Genomic DNA, 16,752 nt, shown 5'->3' with positions numbered 1-16,752 from the left:
AGCAATTGCACAGTGAAGTTGCTAAGTGGAAGCTACTAAGTATTATTACTCCAACAGCAACAGAGCAGAGGAGAAACCAGCACTGCATTTTATAGGCGACAAATGCACCTCACAGTGCTAAATTCTTGCTTAAAATCAAACATCCCCAAGGGACAGGTGGAAGATTCAAACTCCTTATGGGCTGGAGTTTGAGACCAGCCTGGCCAACATGGTGAAACTCCCCTCTACTAAAAATACATAAATTAGCTGGGCGTGGTGGCACGCGCCTGTAATCCCAGCTACTTGGGAGGCTGAGGCACCAGAATTGCTTGAACCCAGGAGGCAGAGGTTGCAGTGAGCAGGGATCCAACAACTGCACTCCAGCCTGGGTGACAGAGTGAGACCCTGTTTCAAAAACAAACACCCCCCCTCCACACACACACAGTTTTCCACCAGCCTTCCTAGACCTGTAAAATTTATGACACAGGCTGGGCATGACGGCTCACACCTGTAATCCCAGCACTTTGTGGGGCCGAGGCAGGCAGATCACCTGAGGTCAAGAGTTCGAGACCAGCCTGGCCAACATGGTTGAAACCCCGTCTCTACTAAAAATACAAAAATTAGCCGGGTGTGGTGGTGGGCGCCTATAATCCCAGCTACTCGGGAGGCTGAGGCAGGAGATTGCTTGAACCTGGGAGAGGGAGTTTGCAGTGAGCCAAGATCGTGCCACTGCACTCCAGCCTGGGGGACAGAGCGTGGTGGCTCCTGCCTGTAATCCCAGCTCTTTGGGAGGCAGAGGAGGGTGGATCACCTGAGGTCGGGAATTTGAGACCAGCCTGACCAACATGGAGAAACCCCATCTCTACTAAAAATACAAAATTAGCCGGGCGTGGTGGCGCATGCCTGTAATCCCCGCTACTCGGGAGGCTGAGGCACGAGAATCGCTTGAACCCAGGAGGCGGAGGTTGCAATGAGCCGAGATTGCACCATTGCACTCCAGCCTGCCTGGGCAACAAGAATGAAACTCCGTTTCAAAAAAAAAAAAAGGCGGGCACGGTGGCTCATGCCTGTAATCCCAGCACTTTGGGAGGCTGAGGCAGGTGGATCATCACCTGAGGTCAGGAGTTTGAGACCAGCCTGGTCCACATGCTGAAACCCCATCTCTACTAAAAACACAAAAATTAGGCCAGGCTCAGTGGCTCACGCCTGTAATCCCAGCACTTTTTGAGAGGCCGAGGCAGGCAGATCACCTAAGGTCGGGAGTTCGAGACCAGCCTGACCAACATGGAGAAACCCCTCTCTATTAAAAATACAAAATTAGCCGGGCATGGTGGCACATGCCTGTAATCCCAGCTATTCGGGAGGCTGAGGCAGGAGAATCGCTTGAACCCGCAAGGCGGAGGTTTTAATGAGCCGAAATCCCCCATTGCACTCCAACCTGGGCAACAAAAGGGAAACTCTGTCTCAAAAAAAAAAGAGTTATTACACATATAAGGCAAGTGGAACTTTGAACATTTATTACACGTTTAATAATATTTCAAAATTATTGATAATTCTTTTGGATGTGATAAGCTTTGTAATTATCTTTTAATGAGCTTTCATCTTAGAGCGATACATTCTGAAATATTTACAGAAGAAATAATCCGATGCCTGAGATCGGCTTCAAAAGAACTCAGGATGGGGCAGGGACGGGTTGTAGGTCGTCGGTAGTCAGGGCTGTGTACTGGGTACACGGATGTTCGTCGTACTGTGCTTTGGTCTGTTGCGCAGGTTCGAAATGCTTCCTAATTCAAAAGCCTAAAAAGTGACTTGGCAAGCTCCTATCCAGACTTCAACCCCACAATATGGAGAGCACTCAAGTCCGAAGCGTTCCTGCTCCCCAGCTCCCTGCAAAAATAGCGCCAGGCAAGGTCCGAGGCGAGGGCGATGCTTCTATGGGGGTCCCGCCGACTGCGTCGCGATCCTCAATGGCTCAGCGACTTGCGGCCCTTGAGCATTCGGCGAAGGATGACCTGGACGCCGGCCGGCGTGCTCAGGCGCCGGACCCAGCCGTGCTTGTTCTTGCGTTTGATGTTGCTCGGCTGATACTCATTCCCGCGAGCCTTGCCCCGGGCCTGCTGCGGGGTGGGGAGGCCCCAGGCGTCCGGGAACCCCAGCCAGGCCCGGGGCTGGAGCCACCTGCGTGGGTAGAGGGACGGCGAGAAAGGTCAGACGGGGCACTGGGTGACCTCGGCGCTCAACCTCTCTGAGCCTCGGCTCCCGGAGACAGAGCCTGGCTGCAAAATGCGCAAGGCACTGGCAGGTCACGCGGGCAGTGAACAGTGGCGCCAGCCTCCGAAGCCACCCTTATTGCCAGATTTGGGGAAGGGTCCCCCTGAAGACTTACCTGCCACCCAGCAACGCTGCCGACCTACTCGTGGGGCCCAACAGGGATCCAGCCAAGAGAGCCATGTCCGCAGTGGGTCCCGCAGTACCGGCCGCGGGCGATTCCGGAGCCCAGAGGCGCACCAGCCCTGGAACAAAGGATTATGGGAAATGTAGTTTCTCCTAACGTGTAAAAACAGGCCGTTGGAGAAAACCCTAAAGTTGTAGTTCTGCGCCTGCGCAACAGAGGCGCGCCAGTGTATATCCGCAGGGTTGTTCTTCATACAAACCAACAGGTAGCCGGCGAACGGCGCCTTCTCAGCACGCGCGTGCGCACAAGGCATTATCTCCCGCGGTCAGCTGGGAGCTGAGCTGTAGTTCTCTCTCCCATTGACCGGCAGAGGGTGCCCCGCGGTGGCCGGGCGCAGCTGGTGGCAGCTGCAGGAAGCGGCTGGTTGGTCTTCCCACCCCCAGCGGGAGCTGGGCAGATGGCACACAGCTGGCTGGCAGCTTGTCCTGGCTGCAGCCAAGTCTCCGCCTCTTGGCAGGAAGCCGAGGAAGCCTGAGTTCAAGCTGGCTGGGTGTCCTTGGGGTGGTCCTTGCGCCTCTCTGGGCTTTCTCAATCTGTAAACTCATGGATTGCAAGCTTGTCTTTGGCAATCTTGCCCCCATTTTGGGCCCTAGAAGAATTCTCCTCTGTTGTTAGAACCAAAAAAAAAAAAAAAAGGAAGAAAAATTTTCTGATACTCACATCTGAACCCCTCCCCTACTCACACACTATCCTTGGCTCCCCAGTTCCCCAGGTTAAACCTGCTCAGCCCTTCCATCAGGCATGCAAAACCCTCTACACACACCATCTTACATTTCAGCCACACCCTCCTCTCTGCCTGGTGTTCCCCTATCCGCCTTTTAAAAATCCTTTCCTCTCCTCCAAGGGCTGAGTGAGGTGTGGCTCATGCCTGTAATTCCAGCATTTTGGGAGGCTGAGGAGGGAGGATCCCTTGGGGCCAGGAGTTTGAGACCAGCCTGGGGACATGGTAGCAACCACCTATAGTCTCAAGTACTTGAAGGTGAGGTGGGAGGATTCCCTGAACCCAGGAGATCCAGGCTGTAGTGAGCAATGATAGCGCCAATGCACTGCAGCCTGGGCAACGGAGTGAGATCCTTTCTCAAGAAAAAAAAAAAAAAAGGAGTCGTCTTCTCTCAACCGCTGTCCATTCTTCTGGCCCAACTGCCTTCCCTTGACTCTCCCCCAAGTTCAAGGGCTCCTCAAGGGCCAGGGGCCTGGGGCTGTATCCCTACAAGTGCCAGCTTGGGGTTCATACAGAGAGGTGTTTGCTAAATGAATAAACTGTATAGTCTCCCTGAAGTGCCCTCAGTGGGCAAGAGTAGGTGTCTGGATGGAATCCAGCTCTGGCAGCAAATTCCAGGGGATGGGAGTGGCCAAGCAGCAAGGCGCATTTAACCCCTCGTCCTCCGAAGCCCATCCTATCTGTAGCATCGTTTAGCAAAACATCACCACTATAATAATGCCCATAATATATGGAGCATTTGTTATATGCATGACACTATGATGAGTGCTTTACCTGCGTAGCAAACTTACGAGAGGATTAATTTCATAGAGAAATAAACGGAGGCTCAGGAAAGTGAAGTAACTTGCCCAAGGTCACACATCAGCAAAGGGCAGAGGCTGGATTTGAGACCTGAGCTCTCCTGAGGGCCTACTATGGCCCCGCCGGTACCACAGAGCTGGGATGCCTGCCTCTTGCTATCAGCCCTCCTCAGAACCATGGCAGCATAGGTTAAATCGGCTGATTATGAAATTCAAACTCTGTAATTACCCACAGCTCCAAGACTTTCCTTGAAAGCTTTAGAGAAGCCCGTCACGATGGCTCACGCCAGTGATCTCAGCCCTTTGGGAGGCCGTAGGCGAGAGGATTGTTTGATGCCCAGAGTTCGAGACCAGTCTGGGCAAGAGAGCGAGACCTCGTCCCTACCAAAAAAAAAGGGGGGGCAGGGGGTGTGGGTGGGGGAGGTTAGCAAATAATGGTTCCCAGGGCTTGGAATCACACAGCCTTGGGTTCAAGTCCCAGCTTTGCTCTTTGCTTGATTTATGCTCTTGTGCCCTTTATGAGCCTCAGTTTCCCCACCGGAGATTGGAAAAAGATCTTGGAGTCTCTGCTTCTAGAATGGAAAGGTCGATACAGAGAGAAGAGTATGGGGGCCTCGTTTGGAGAGGAACAGGGCAATTGGGAGGCAGGGGCTGGGGGGCAGGGGCTTGGGAGACCCATTTGCAGAGAGAGGGCCCCGGCCGCACACTCCCTGGCGTCCCGCAGACCCTAGACTGCAACCCCCTTCTCCGCCTTGAGCCAGGCCCCATCCCTCCCCCAACCTCGGTGAACCCCCAAAAGGGGCGGGGCTGTTGCTCCCAGAGCCCGCCTCCACTACGGAATTGCCGCCTCTGATTGGGCTCCTAACTAGGCCAGGTCAGTCCGCAGCTGCGATAGGCCGAAATGCCCGCCCGTCGGCACGTGGCTCCGCCTACTCGGGGGAGGAACTTAAAGGGCCGGCTGTTTCGGCGGCCGCGGGATGCCCCTGCGCTGACCGCCAGGGGCAGGTGCCCGCCCGCGTAGACGCACCCGGCCTGACCCCGCGCCACCATGTAAACGACGCCAGCAGGCGGACGCTGGCTTCTCCGCCTGGGACCCCTCCGCCCCGACCCGGGCCCCGCGGCCCTCGATGAGGTGAGCGGGGAACGGGCCCCAAAAGGAGAGATCGAAGCCCCGGGGCCTCCACTTCGGAGGAGTGGTGTCCACCAACCCCGCGTTTGGGCTCTTAGGAAGCCACGGAGCCCCAGTGGGCTCGACCCCGCTACAGGGATGACGAACACCTGGAAGGCGGGGGCCGGGGGCGGGGAAGTGGGGCTGGGGTGGCGCCTGTGCGTTGCCCTCCGCAATCCGGGATTAGGGCCCCACTCGAGGTGGGGGGCATGGCCTGCTTCCCCTCCAGTATGTCTGGGGCCACTGCAGGCTCAGTCTCGGGCGTGCGTTACCTTAGCGTCGCCCAACCTGGGGTAGGGGGCAGGCAGGCAGTTGGCCCCATCTCCTGGCCCTAGACACCTAGACAATGGGGGTGCACTGCTCGGGTATCCCCCCTTAGGTTATGTAACCGCCTGTGGTTACCATGGACACGGGGGCGGGGGTGGCCCAAGGAGTGGGATGGAGGCTTGGAGGCCCCCAGCCAGGGCCTTGCCTCTCCCATCCTCTTCTCCACCTCCGGGGACTTGTATAGCAGATCCCCAGAATCCAGGGTGCCAAGGAGGAAGTTCAGAGTCTAGCTTCCTCTCAGAGTGTCTGGGCCTCAGCTTGGCCCTCTATGAAGCAGACCCCGGCTCACCCCGTGAGCAAGGCTTTCTGTGGCTCAGTCACCATCCCCCTCTCCTAGGGCCTCACCTTTCAGGAGTCAAATTCAGAGCCAGGAGCCTCACTGGGGGCTCACCAAAGATTTGCACATTTTAGATGCCTTAGGAGGCCCTGGGGATATGTGAGTTAGTGAGTGCATACCTGGATGAGTTACTGAGTGTATATCTGAATGAATGAGTTAGTGTATACCTCAATGAATGAGTTAGGAGGCCATAAATGGTATAAACTCCAGCTGGGGGGAGGGGGTGTCTTCCGGCTGGTCCACATTTGCCACAATGTCCCCTTCTCCAGGAACATCCCCCCACAAGACCCCACCACCTTCCCTGTGGACACCCTGTGGGGTAAGCCATAGCCAAGTCTTTCTCTCTGAGGATAGACTAGGGTGGCCCAGGAGGGTGACTACCACAAAGGCACTGCCCAGACAAAACATGTCAGTGCACGGTGGCTCACACCTGTAATCCCAGCACTTTGGGAGGCCGAAGCAGGAGGAAAATTTGAGGTCAGGAGTTCAAGACCAGCCTGGCCAACATGGTGAAACCCCATCTCTACAAAAAACACAAAAATTAGCTAGACATGGTGGCGCCTGCCTGTAATCCCAGCTACTCAGGAGGCTGAGGCGGGAGAATCGCTTGAACCCAGGAGGGGGAGGTTGCAGTAAGCCGAAATCCTGCCACTGCACTCCAGCCTGGATGACAAAGCGAGACTGTCTCAAAAACACACACACATACACACACACACAAACAAAAAAATCTCAGTGCCGTGGCTCACTTGATCTGGCGCTCCCCAAACTGGAGTCTAAAACGGTTCTCCCAAGGCTCAGGGAGTGCCTGCTGCACGGTGGAGGGTTCTCATTGAGACAGCACCTGAACTGGCTGCTGTCCCCACTCACAGGACACACCATGCTGACCGGGGTGACCGACGGTATCTTCTGTTGCCTGCTGGGCACGCCCCCCAACGCCGTGGGGCCACTGGAGAGCGTCGAGTCCAGCGATGGCTACACCTTTGTAGAGGTCAAGCCTGGCCGCGTGCTGCGGGTGAAGCATGCAGGACCCGCCCCGGCTGCTGCTCCACCTCCACCATCATCCGCATCCTCGGATGCAGCCCAGGGGGACCTCTCCGGCTTGGTCCGCTGTCAGCGCCGGATCACCGTGTACCGCAATGGGCGATTGCTGGTGGAAAACCTGGGCCGAGCCCCTCGAGCCGACCTCCTGCACGGGCAGAATGGCTCTGGGGAGCCGCCGGCCGCCCTGGAGGTGGAGCTGGCAGATCCGGCGGGCAGCGATGGCCGCTTGGCCCCCGGCAGCGCAGGCAGCGGCAGCGGCAGTGGCAGTGGTGGGCGGCGGCGGCGAGCCAGGCGCCCCAAGAGGACCATCCATATTGACTGTGAGAAGCGCATCACTAGCTGCAAAGGCGCCCAGGCCGACGTGGTACTCTTTTTCATCCATGGTGTCGGCGGTTCCCTGGCCATCTGGAAGGAGCAGCTGGACTTCTTTGTGCGCCTAGGCTATGAGGTGGTGGCTCCTGACCTGGCCGGCCACGGGGCCAGCTCTGCGCCCCAGGTGGCCGCAGCCTACACCTTCTATGCGCTGGCTGAGGACATGCGAGCAATCTTCAAGCGCTATGCCAAGAAGCGAAACGTGCTCATTGGCCATTCCTACGGGTAAGTGAACCCTGGCATGTGGGGTGGGGGTGAGGGATGGGGTCAGCAGGGACTGACAGTCACAAAATACTGAGTTTTTGGCTGAGCCCCGTGGCTCACGCCTGTAATCCCAGCACTTTGGGAGTCCGAGGCAGGCGGATCACCTGAGGTTGGGAGTTCGGGAACAGTCTGGCCAAGGTGGTGAAACCCCGTCTCTACCAAAAATACAAAAATTAGCCAGACGTGGTGGCACGCGCCTGTAGTCCCAGCTACTCGGGAGGCTGAGGCAGGAGAATCGCTTGAACCGAGGAGGTGGAGGTTGCAGTGAGCCAAGACTGTGCCACTGCCCTCCAGCCTGGGCGACAGAGGGAGACTCTGAGATGCCGCTGACACCTGTAATCCCAGTGCTTTCGGGGGCCAAGGCGGGAGGATATCTTAAGGCAAGGAGTTGGAGACCAGCCTGGGCAACATAGGGAGATTCCCTAGCTCTACAAAAAGTACAAAAATTAGCTAGGTGAGGAGGTGCACGCATATAGTTCCACCTACTTAAGGGCTGAGGCAGGAGATTGCTTGAGTCTGGGAGGTCGAGGCTGCAGTGAACTGTGATCACACCACTGCACTCCAGCCTGGGCAACATGGCAAGACCCTGTCTCTCTTTAAAAAAGAAAAAAAAGTACGAGCGCGGTGGCTCACCCCTGTAATCCCAGCACTTTGGAAGGCCGAGGCGGGCGGATCACGAGGTCAGAAGATTGAGACCATCCTGGCTAACACGGTGAAACCCTGTCTCTACTAAAAATACAAAAAATAAGGCGGGTGTGGTGGTGTGCACCTATAATCCCAGCTACTCGGGAGGCTGAGGCAGGAGAATGGCGTGAACACGGGAGACGGAGCTTGCAGTGAGCCGAGATCGTATTGTGCCACTGTACTCCAGCCTGGGCAACAGAAGGAGACTCCGTCACAAAAAAAAAAAAAAAAAAGAAAAAAAAAAAAAAGAAAAAGGGCCACTGCGCGCAGTGGTGCATACTTGTAATCCCAGCACTTTGTGGATGGATCATTGGAGATGAGCTTGGACAACATGGCAAAACCTTATCTCTTAAAACAAAACAAAGCAAACAAAAATCCTAATTTTTCTCCTTGAAAAAATCCCATTTTTCAATTTAATTTTTACATTTTTGAAACTTTTTTTTCTTTTAAATAGAGATGGTGTCTCACTATGTTGCCCAAGATGTTCTTTAACTCCTGGGCTCAAGTGATCCTCGCACCTCAGCCTCCCAAAGTGCTAGGACTACAGGTGTGAGTCATTGTGCTCAGCCTTAATTTTTTTTTTGAGATGGAGTCTCGCTCTGTCCCCCAGACTGGAGTGCAGTGGCATGATCCTGGCTCACTGCAAGCTCCACCTCCACCTCCACCTCATGCCATTCTCCTGCCTCAGCCTCTCAAGTAGCTGGGACTACAGGCACCCGCTACCACGCCCGGCTAATTTTTTGTCTTTTTAGTACAGATGGGGTTTCACCGTGTTAGCCAGGATGGTCTCGATCTCCTGACCTTGTGATTCACCCTCCTTGGCCTCCCAAAGTGCTGGGATTACAGACGCGAGCCAACGCACCAGGCCAATTTTCAAGTTTTAAAAAAATTATATAGAGATGGGAGGTCTCATTATGTTGCCCAGGCTGGTCTTGAACTCCTGGGCTCAAGCCATCCTCCCTCCTTGGCCTCCCGATGTGGTGGGGTAACAGGCATGAGCCACTACACCAGGCTGAAAACTCCCATTAACATATGTAATCAGACAGGGATTTCCATCATCACTGATATTATTTCACATTGTTCTAAAGCAGTGTTGCTTTAGAACACTGCTTTAGAACACTCAGGCCAGGTGCAGTGGCTTACGCCTGTAATCCTAGCACTTTAGGAAGCCAAAGCAGGCAGATAACTTGAGGTCAGGAGTTCAACACCAGCTTGGCCAACATGGTGAAACCCCGTCTCTACTAAAAGTACAAAAAATTAGCCAGGCATGATGGCGTGTGCCTGTAATCCCAGCTACTCGGGAGTGTGAGGCAGGAGAATCACTTGAACCTGGGAGGCAGAGGTTGCAGTGAGCCGAGATCACACCACCGCACTCCAGCCTGAGCAACAGAGTGAGACTCTGCCCAGAAAAAAAAAAAAAAAAAAAAAGCAGTGTTGTTCAATCCCAGCACTAATGTTTTTGTTGGCCGGGTTATTTTTTTTTTCTGTGAGGGGCTATAGGATGTTTAGCAGCATCCCTGGCTTCTGCCCACTTGATGCAACTACACAATCTAGTGTTGATCATGACAGTCAAAAATGTCTTCAGTAGTTGCCAAACGAGCCCTGGTGGGCAGAATTACCCCGGCTGAGAACCACTGCCTTAGACTAAGTTAAAAAATCAACTGCCCTGGAGAACACTGTGCTTTCAGGAAGGGCTCATTGGAATCCTGTAAATTCTCGGAATTTACAAAGGCATGGGTTACTGTAATTCACTCCTGCTTAAAGGGCAGGTAATACAACCTAAAACTTACCAAGAACCCCTCCATGGAAGGCTTGGTCCCCAGGGCTTGACCACTACCAAGTGGCCTCATTCTCTCCTTTATCCAGGAAGAAAGGCAAGATTGGAACAGGCAGGCGAGTTGAGTACCACTGTTTTAGAGATTCTAGCCTATGCAATTAGATAAGAAAAAAAGGCTGGGTGTGGTGGCTGACACCTGTAATCCCAGAAATTTGGGAGGCCGAGGCGGGTGGATCACGAGGTCAGGAGATCAAGACCATCCTGGCTAACACGGTGAAACCCCATCTCTACTAAATAATACAAAAAAAAATTAGCCAGGCGTGGTGGCAGGCGCCTGTAGTCCCAGCTACTCAGGAGGTTGAGGCAGGAGAATGGCGTGAACCCAGGAGGTGGAGCTTGCAGTGAGCCGAGATTGTGCCACTGCCCTCCAGCCTGGGCGACAGAGTGAGACTCCATCTCAAAAATAAAAATAAAAATAAAAATAAATAAGTGGCCAGGTGTGGTGGCTTACACCTATAATCCCAACACTTTAGGAGGCTGAGGTGGGAGGACTACTATAGCTGAGGAGTTCAAGACCAACTTGGGCAACATAAGCAAGATCTCATCTCTACAAAAAACTAAAAAGTAAAAAAAAAAAAAAAGAAAACAAAGAAGTTACATAAGTATCTAAAAGAAAGGAATCTAGACTGAGAGGTAACAGCCCTTATTTGTTTATATTTCTTTATATAACATACTCAAAAGTTGATGTTTATGAGAAATGATTCCTCTAATTAAATGAGCACCCACCTGCTGGGCACAGTGGCTCACACCTGTAATCCCAGAACTTTTGGAGGCCGAGGCAGGCAGATCACAAGGTCAGGAGTTCAAGACCAGCCTGGCCAAAATGGTGAAACCCCGTCTGTAATAAAAATACAAAAATTAGCTGGGGGTGGTGGCAGGTGCCTGTAATCCCAGCTACTTGGGAGGCTGAGGCAGGATAATCATTTGAACCCATGAGGTGGAGGTTGCAGTGAGCCGAGATCGCACCATTGCACTCCAGCCTGAGTGACAGAGCAAGACTCTGTCTCGAGAAAAAAAAAAAAACACAACAAAAAAACACCCACCTATAATAGTTCCCATGACCCCATAACAGTGCTATGAGGTCAGCACATTTACAACTTCAGGAATGTGGAGGCTGAAGCTCAGAGAGCTGAAGCAACCTGCCCAACAGCATACAGGAAGTCCCTGACACAATCAGGTCTGCCTGACTCCTGTCTGTATCCTTTCCTCATTACAGCAGGGGCTGGCAAACATTTCCTTAAAGGGTCGGATAGCAAATATTTTAGGTTTGCAGGCCATACAGTCACTGCTGGAACTTCTGAAAAAACTTTATTTAGGAAACATTTTTTGGCCAGGCACGGTGGCTCATGCCTCTAATCCCAGCACTTTGAGAGGCCGAGGTGGGCAGATCACCTGAGGTCGGGAGTTCGAGACCAGCCTGACTAACACGGTGAAACCCCGTCTCTACTAAAAATACAAAAATTAGGCGGGCATAGTGGCAGATGCCTGTAATCCCAGCTATTTGGGAGGCTGAGGCAGGAGAATCGCTTGAACTTGGGAGGCGGAGGTTGCAGTGAGCCAAGATCACGCCACTGTGCTCCAGCGTGGGCGACAGAGCAGGACTCCATCTCAAAAAACAAACAAACAAACAAACAAAATCTTATTTAGGAAACATTTTTCAAATCTCCAAAAGTGTAAACTGTATTTACAAAAGCAAATGACTAGCCCACAGGCCGTACATAGTTTGCTGACTCCTGCTTTTGTAGGAATGAGGAGCTCAGCTTTGGGGGCTCCTCAGGCAGTGCCCTTCCATCTTGTATAAGGAAGACAGATATGTCATGCCCAGAGGCAGGTGGCAGAACATCCTGAAAGGGAAGGGATAGTAGGAAACAGTGACCTCCCCTGGGCAGCCGGAAGCATTTGTTTAATCAGATTGCTTTCCTAACACTTGCTGATGAGTAATTCTTACTGCTTTTGGGTTATGGTGGCTGGAAGAATCTGATGAGGGCCAGGCGCAGTGGCTCATATCTATAATCTCAACACTTTGGAAGGCCAAGGTGGAAGGATCACTTGAGCCCAGGAGTTCAAGACCAGCCTGGGCAACATAGTGAGACCCCCCCATCTCTACAAAAATTTTAAAAAATTAAAATAAAAAGTCTGGTGAAACTTCTGGATCCAGATTCTCTCTTCAAAATAAGTTCCATCCTCAACACTCAATCTCACACTTCCACGGTATTTGAGAGGCCGCACTCATCCCTCACCCCTTCAGGTGTCCATGGACCCCAGGGGAAGAATCTTGGCTTCCAAGGACCTGCCTTCTGGGTAAGGGGAGGACATGAACCCCCTCACCAGGCCAGGTGTCACGGGTCACGCCTGTAATCCCAGCACTTTGGGAGGCTAAGGCCAGAGGATCACTTGAGCCTAGGAGTTCAAGACCAGCCTGGGCAACATAAGGAGACCCTGTCTTTATAAAAAAAATTTTAAAAATTAGCTGAGCATGGTGGCACATGCCTGTAGTCCCAGCTGTTCAGAAGGCTGAGGTGGGAGGATCTCTTGAGCCCAGGAAGTCAAGGCTGCAGGGAGCTATGATTATGCCACTGCACCACTCCAGCCTAGGCGACGGCGAAACCTTGTCTCAAAAACAAAAACAAAACAGGCCAGCCCAGTGGCTCATGCCTGTAATCCCAGCACTTTGGGAAGCCAAGGTGGGTGGATCACTTGAGGTCAGGAGTTCTCGACCAGCCTGAGCAACATGTTGAAACCCTGTGTCTACTAAAAAATACAAAAATTAGCCAGGTGTGGTGGTGCATGCCTGTACTCCCAGCTACTCAGGAGGCTGAGGAAGGAGAATCAGTTTAACCCGGGAGGTAGAGGTTGCAGTGAGCTGAGATTGCATCACTGTACTCCAACCTGGGCAACAGAGTGAGACTCTGTCTCAAAAACAAAAACAAACCATGCCAGGCGCAGTGGCTCAGGCCTGTAATCCCAACACTTTGGGAGGCCGAGGCGGATGGATCACTTGAGGTCAGGAATTCGAGACCAGCCCGACCAACATGGTGAAACCCCATCTCTACTAAAAATACAAAAATTACCTGGGTGTGGTGGTGTGCGCCTGCAGTCCCAGCTACTCGGGAGACTGAGGCAGAAGAATCGCTTGAACCTGGGAGGCAGAGGTTGCAGTGAGCCAAGATCCAGCCACTGCACTCCAGGCTGGGGGACAGAGTAAAACTGTCTCAAACAAAAACAAAAACAAAACAAAACAAAATGGTCACTGCTTGTATCCTGCTGACCGCCTCCCTTCAATCCTCCCATTACCCTACCCGTTCCGGGCAGTGTCTCTTTCTGCACATTCCTGGCACATGAGTACCCAGACCTAGTGCACAAGGTGATCATGATCAATGGCGGGGGCCCTACGGCGCTGGAGCCCAGCTTCTGCTCAATCTTCAACATGCCCACCTGCGTCCTGCACTGCTTGTCGCCCTGCCTGGCCTGGAGCTTCCTCAAGTGAGTGCCCCCACCCCAAAGACCGTGATCCTGGCCCTTGAGAACCCAGGCATCTGCTTGAGTTGGATGGGAGGGGGGACTGTACCGCTGGGACTAGGGCTGGCATCGGGGGCACCCCGCGGCAGTCGGCCTGGCATAAGGGGCTTAGCGGTGCCTCCACCACCACCAGGGCCGGCTTCGCCCGCCAAGGAGCGAAGGAGAAGCAGCTGTTAAAGGAGGGCAACGCTTTCAACGTGTCATCCTTCGTACTCCGGGCCATGATGAGCGGCCAGTACTGGCCAGAGGGCGACGAGGTCTACCACGCCGAGCTCACCGTGCCCGTCCTGCTTGTCCACGGCATGCACGATAAGTTTGTGCCTGTGGAGGAAGACCAGCGCATGGCCGAGGTAGAGGCGGGCACCTGGGGCGCCACAGCTACAAATCTCCAGGCAGCTCGGGAGGGGCGTGGCCTCTGCGGGGGGCGTGGCAGCGCTTGGTGGGCGTGCTTTCTACCCGAAGGGGCGTGGCTACCGGGTGGGCGTGGTCTATAGATGCTGTATCTTGTTCTGACCCCAGGCAAACAGGAGCATTAGGTCTGGCATCAAAAGTAGAATCTAGAAAGCCGGGCTGCCCTGGACAGGTGTTAGCAATTACGCACTGTCCCCACCGCTGTAAGAAGGCTCTCCTCACAGCGGAGGATTTGTATAAGAGACCGGTGACCTATATAATTCTAGGAGACCGGCACCAGGGGATCTTTAGATTAGAAACTCTAATTAGCGAGTTCAGATTAGAAAGGGTCTGGGGATCCTTAGCACTTAGAATAGGCCTGGATACTAGCCCGGCGAGGTGGTGGTTCACGCCGATAATCGCTGCAACTTGGGAGGCTGAGTGGGGCGGATCGCTTGAACCCAGGAGTTCAAGGCTGTGGTGAGCCATGCTCGCACCACTGCACTCCAGCCTGAGCGACAGAGCAAGACCCCGTTTCTAAAAAACAAAAACAAAAACCATTAAAGTATAGCTCTGGACTGGTGGTTCTTAACTAAGGAGGATTCTGCCCCCAAGGAACACGTGGAAATGCATGGAGACACTTTTAGGTGTCACGACTGAGGGGGAGGGGGTACTACCGGCATCTGGTGGGTGGAGGCCAGGGATGCTGCTCAACACCCTACAAATGCACAAGATAGCAGCCCCCACACCAGTTACCCGCCCCTTTCCCGCCCCGCCCCGCCCCCCCCAGCAAAGAATGATCCAGCTCCTAATGTTGGTAGAGTTGAAGTTGACAAAATCCTCCTCCAGGCCGGGCGCGGTGGCTCACGCCTGTAATCCCAGCACTTTGGGAGACCGAGGCGGGCAGATCACCTGAGGTCAGGAGTTGGAGATCAGCCTGACCAACATGGCGAAACCCCATCTGTACTAAAAATACAAAAATTAGCCGGGTGTGGTAGCGCGTGCCTATAATCCCAGCTGCTCGGGAGGCTGAGGCAGGAAAATCGCTTGAACCCGGGAGGCGGAGGTTAGAGTGAGCCGAGATTGCGCCACTGCACTCCAGCCTGGGTGACAGAGCAAGACTCTGTCTCCAAAAAAAAAAAAAAAAAGGAAGAAAATCCTTCTCCTGGCATACTGTAGACACTTAATAAATGCTGGATGCCTGAATACTAGTTGGGCTCCAGCAGGGCTGCAGGCCATCCTCCAGCTCCCCCTTGAGTGGAAGTGGAGAGATGCAGGGTAGACGGGAGGAGGGACTTTTGGATGCTGCGGGCCATGTGTGGATGGCGGAGTCCCAGGGAAGCCTGGCCTCTCGCTCCACCCTCCCGCCCCCGCCTACCTTGAGCCCCGCGTCTTCTGCAGATCCTGCTCCTGGCATTCCTGAAGCTCATCGACGAGGGCAGCCACATGGTGATGCTGGAATGCCCCGAGACGGTCAACACGCTGCTCCACGAATTCCTGCTCTGGGAGCCCGAGCCCTCGCCCAAGGCTCTGCCCGAGCCACTGCCGGCGCCTCCAGAAGACAAGAAGTAGCCGCTGGGCCGGCGGGGCATCAATTGGTGAGCACAGCCGCAGCAGGAGGAGGCCGGAGCCTGCGCCGGGTCTGCAGCGCAGACCACCTGGGCGGGCCGTTCGCTCCGGTGGGCGGGGCCAGGTCAGGGAGACGCCCCCCAGGCTGCCTGAGCGGGGCGTGGCATCCGAGGGAGCCCAGCGGACACTCCGCTCTCTGCTTCCGTCCCGCGGGGCCCATCCGCGTTTCGGGGCCGCAGCCGGGACCCTCGCGGAAGATGACCTTGTACAGAAGCTCTCCCTCACCTTCCCCCCAACGCCACGGCCAAGGCAGGCCCCCCACCCCGCTCTCTGTCTTCCGTGTCAGCCGTGCTTGATCCTGGGACCCACGAGCCCCACAGGGACCCTCGGGGCCCCATTCCGTTACCCGAGACCCTCCCTACCCCCCATTCCTCGGCGCTGGGAGCTATTTTTGCCCAAGGGGGGAGGGATGGGGGGGCTGGCGCCACCGAACCTGCACATCTCAACTTGTAACTCAATAAACAGAAGTGACAATCGGAGTCTCCGGACCTGTGCTAGGTGACCACATGGCAGGGTGTTCACCGCCTGGAGCCTCAGTTTTCCCGTCTGCAGACTGGGCTCAGGCTGGTACCTCGCGCTGAGGATCGACTTCGACAATGTCCGGGGTCCACGTTAGCTTCCTGAATTTCCCCTCGCACCTCAGAAGGCTGAGGCTCCTTGGATAGTATCCCCCAGGGCAGGAGGCAACTTATCAAGAGGTGAGCCCGGCCGGACGTGGTGGCTGACGCCTGTAATCCCAGCACTTTGGGAGGCCGAGGTGGGAGGATCGCCTGAGGTCAGGAGTTTGAGAACAGCCTGGCCAAAATGGTGAAACCCCGTCTCTATTTAAAAATGCAAAGACGGGCCAGGTGCGGTGGCTCATGCCTGTAATCCCAGCACTTTGGGAGGCAGAAGCGGGGGGATCACGAGATCGGAAGATCGAGACTATCCTGGCTAACACAGTGAAACCCCGTCTCTAGTAAAAATACAAAAAATTAGCCGGGCGTGGTGGCTGGCGCCTGTAGTCCCAGCTACTCGGGAGGCTGAGGCAGTAGAATGGCGTGAACCCGGGAGGCGGAGGTTGCAGTGAGCCGAGATCATGCCACTGCACTCCAGCCTAGGCGACAGAGCGAGACTCCATCTAAAACAAACAACAACAACAACAACAACAAAAAAAAACAAAGACGAGCCAGGAATGGTGGCGCGCGCCTGTAGTCCCAGCTACTCGGGGAGCCTGAGGCGGGAGAATC

The 16,752-nt window shown here is 54.5% G+C and overlaps 2 protein-coding genes across 4 annotated transcripts; one reads left to right on the top strand and one right to left on the bottom strand.

The window, feature by feature from the left end:
- Positions 1-1,473: 1,473 nt before the first annotated feature.
- On the bottom strand, positions 1,474-10,730 carry MRPL34 (mitochondrial ribosomal protein L34). 3 transcript variants are annotated; one of them, XM_063658771.1, is made up of 3 exons: positions 10,712-10,730; positions 2,366-2,492; positions 1,474-2,157 (listed from the first exon to the last, which is right to left on the bottom strand). In XM_063658771.1, exons 2-3 carry the CDS (start codon positions 2,428-2,430, stop codon positions 1,944-1,946), a joined length of 279 nt encoding a protein of 92 aa, XP_063514841.1. In that variant the 5' UTR covers positions 2,431-2,492; positions 10,712-10,730; the 3' UTR covers positions 1,474-1,943. The 3 variants fall into 3 exon arrangements, with proteins under 3 accessions (XP_063514841.1, XP_063514840.1, XP_054321930.1); XM_063658770.1 differs by lacking the exon at positions 10,712-10,730 and adding an exon at positions 6,534-6,552; XM_054465955.2 differs by lacking the exon at positions 10,712-10,730 and adding an exon at positions 5,396-5,414.
- Positions 4,410-16,002, top strand: ABHD8 (abhydrolase domain containing 8). Its single transcript, XM_054465953.2, has 5 exons — positions 4,410-5,087; positions 6,657-7,425; positions 13,298-13,468; positions 13,638-13,854; positions 15,296-16,002. The coding sequence occupies exons 2-5, from the start codon at positions 6,665-6,667 to the stop codon at positions 15,464-15,466; spliced, it is 1,320 nt and encodes a 439-aa protein (XP_054321928.1). The 5' UTR covers positions 4,410-5,087; positions 6,657-6,664; the 3' UTR covers positions 15,467-16,002.
- Positions 16,003-16,752: the final 750 nt, after the last annotated feature.

This window comes from Pongo pygmaeus, chromosome 20 (genome assembly GCF_028885625.2).
Source record: "Pongo pygmaeus isolate AG05252 chromosome 20, NHGRI_mPonPyg2-v2.0_pri, whole genome shotgun sequence".
Taxonomy (NCBI): Eukaryota; Metazoa; Chordata; class Mammalia; order Primates; family Hominidae; genus Pongo; species Pongo pygmaeus.
This window is presented reverse-complemented; position numbering and strand designations above follow the sequence as displayed.

Coding starts and splice junctions, on each gene's coding strand:
- MRPL34 (XM_063658771.1), bottom strand. CDS start 2,430: ATGGCTCTCTTGGCTGGATCCCTGTTGGGCCCCACGAGTAGGTCGGCA. Junction 2,158..2,365: donor GCAGCGTTGCTGGGTGGCAG/GTAAGTCTTCAG, acceptor CTACCCACGCAG/GTGGCTCCAGCCCCGGGCCT.
- ABHD8 (XM_054465953.2), top strand. CDS start 6,665: ATGCTGACCGGGGTGACCGACGGTATCTTCTGTTGCCTGCTGGGCACG. Junction 13,469..13,637: donor CTGGCCTGGAGCTTCCTCAA/GTGAGTGCCCCC, acceptor CACCACCACCAG/GGCCGGCTTCGCCCGCCAAG. Junction 13,855..15,295: donor AAGACCAGCGCATGGCCGAG/GTAGAGGCGGGC, acceptor CGTCTTCTGCAG/ATCCTGCTCCTGGCATTCCT.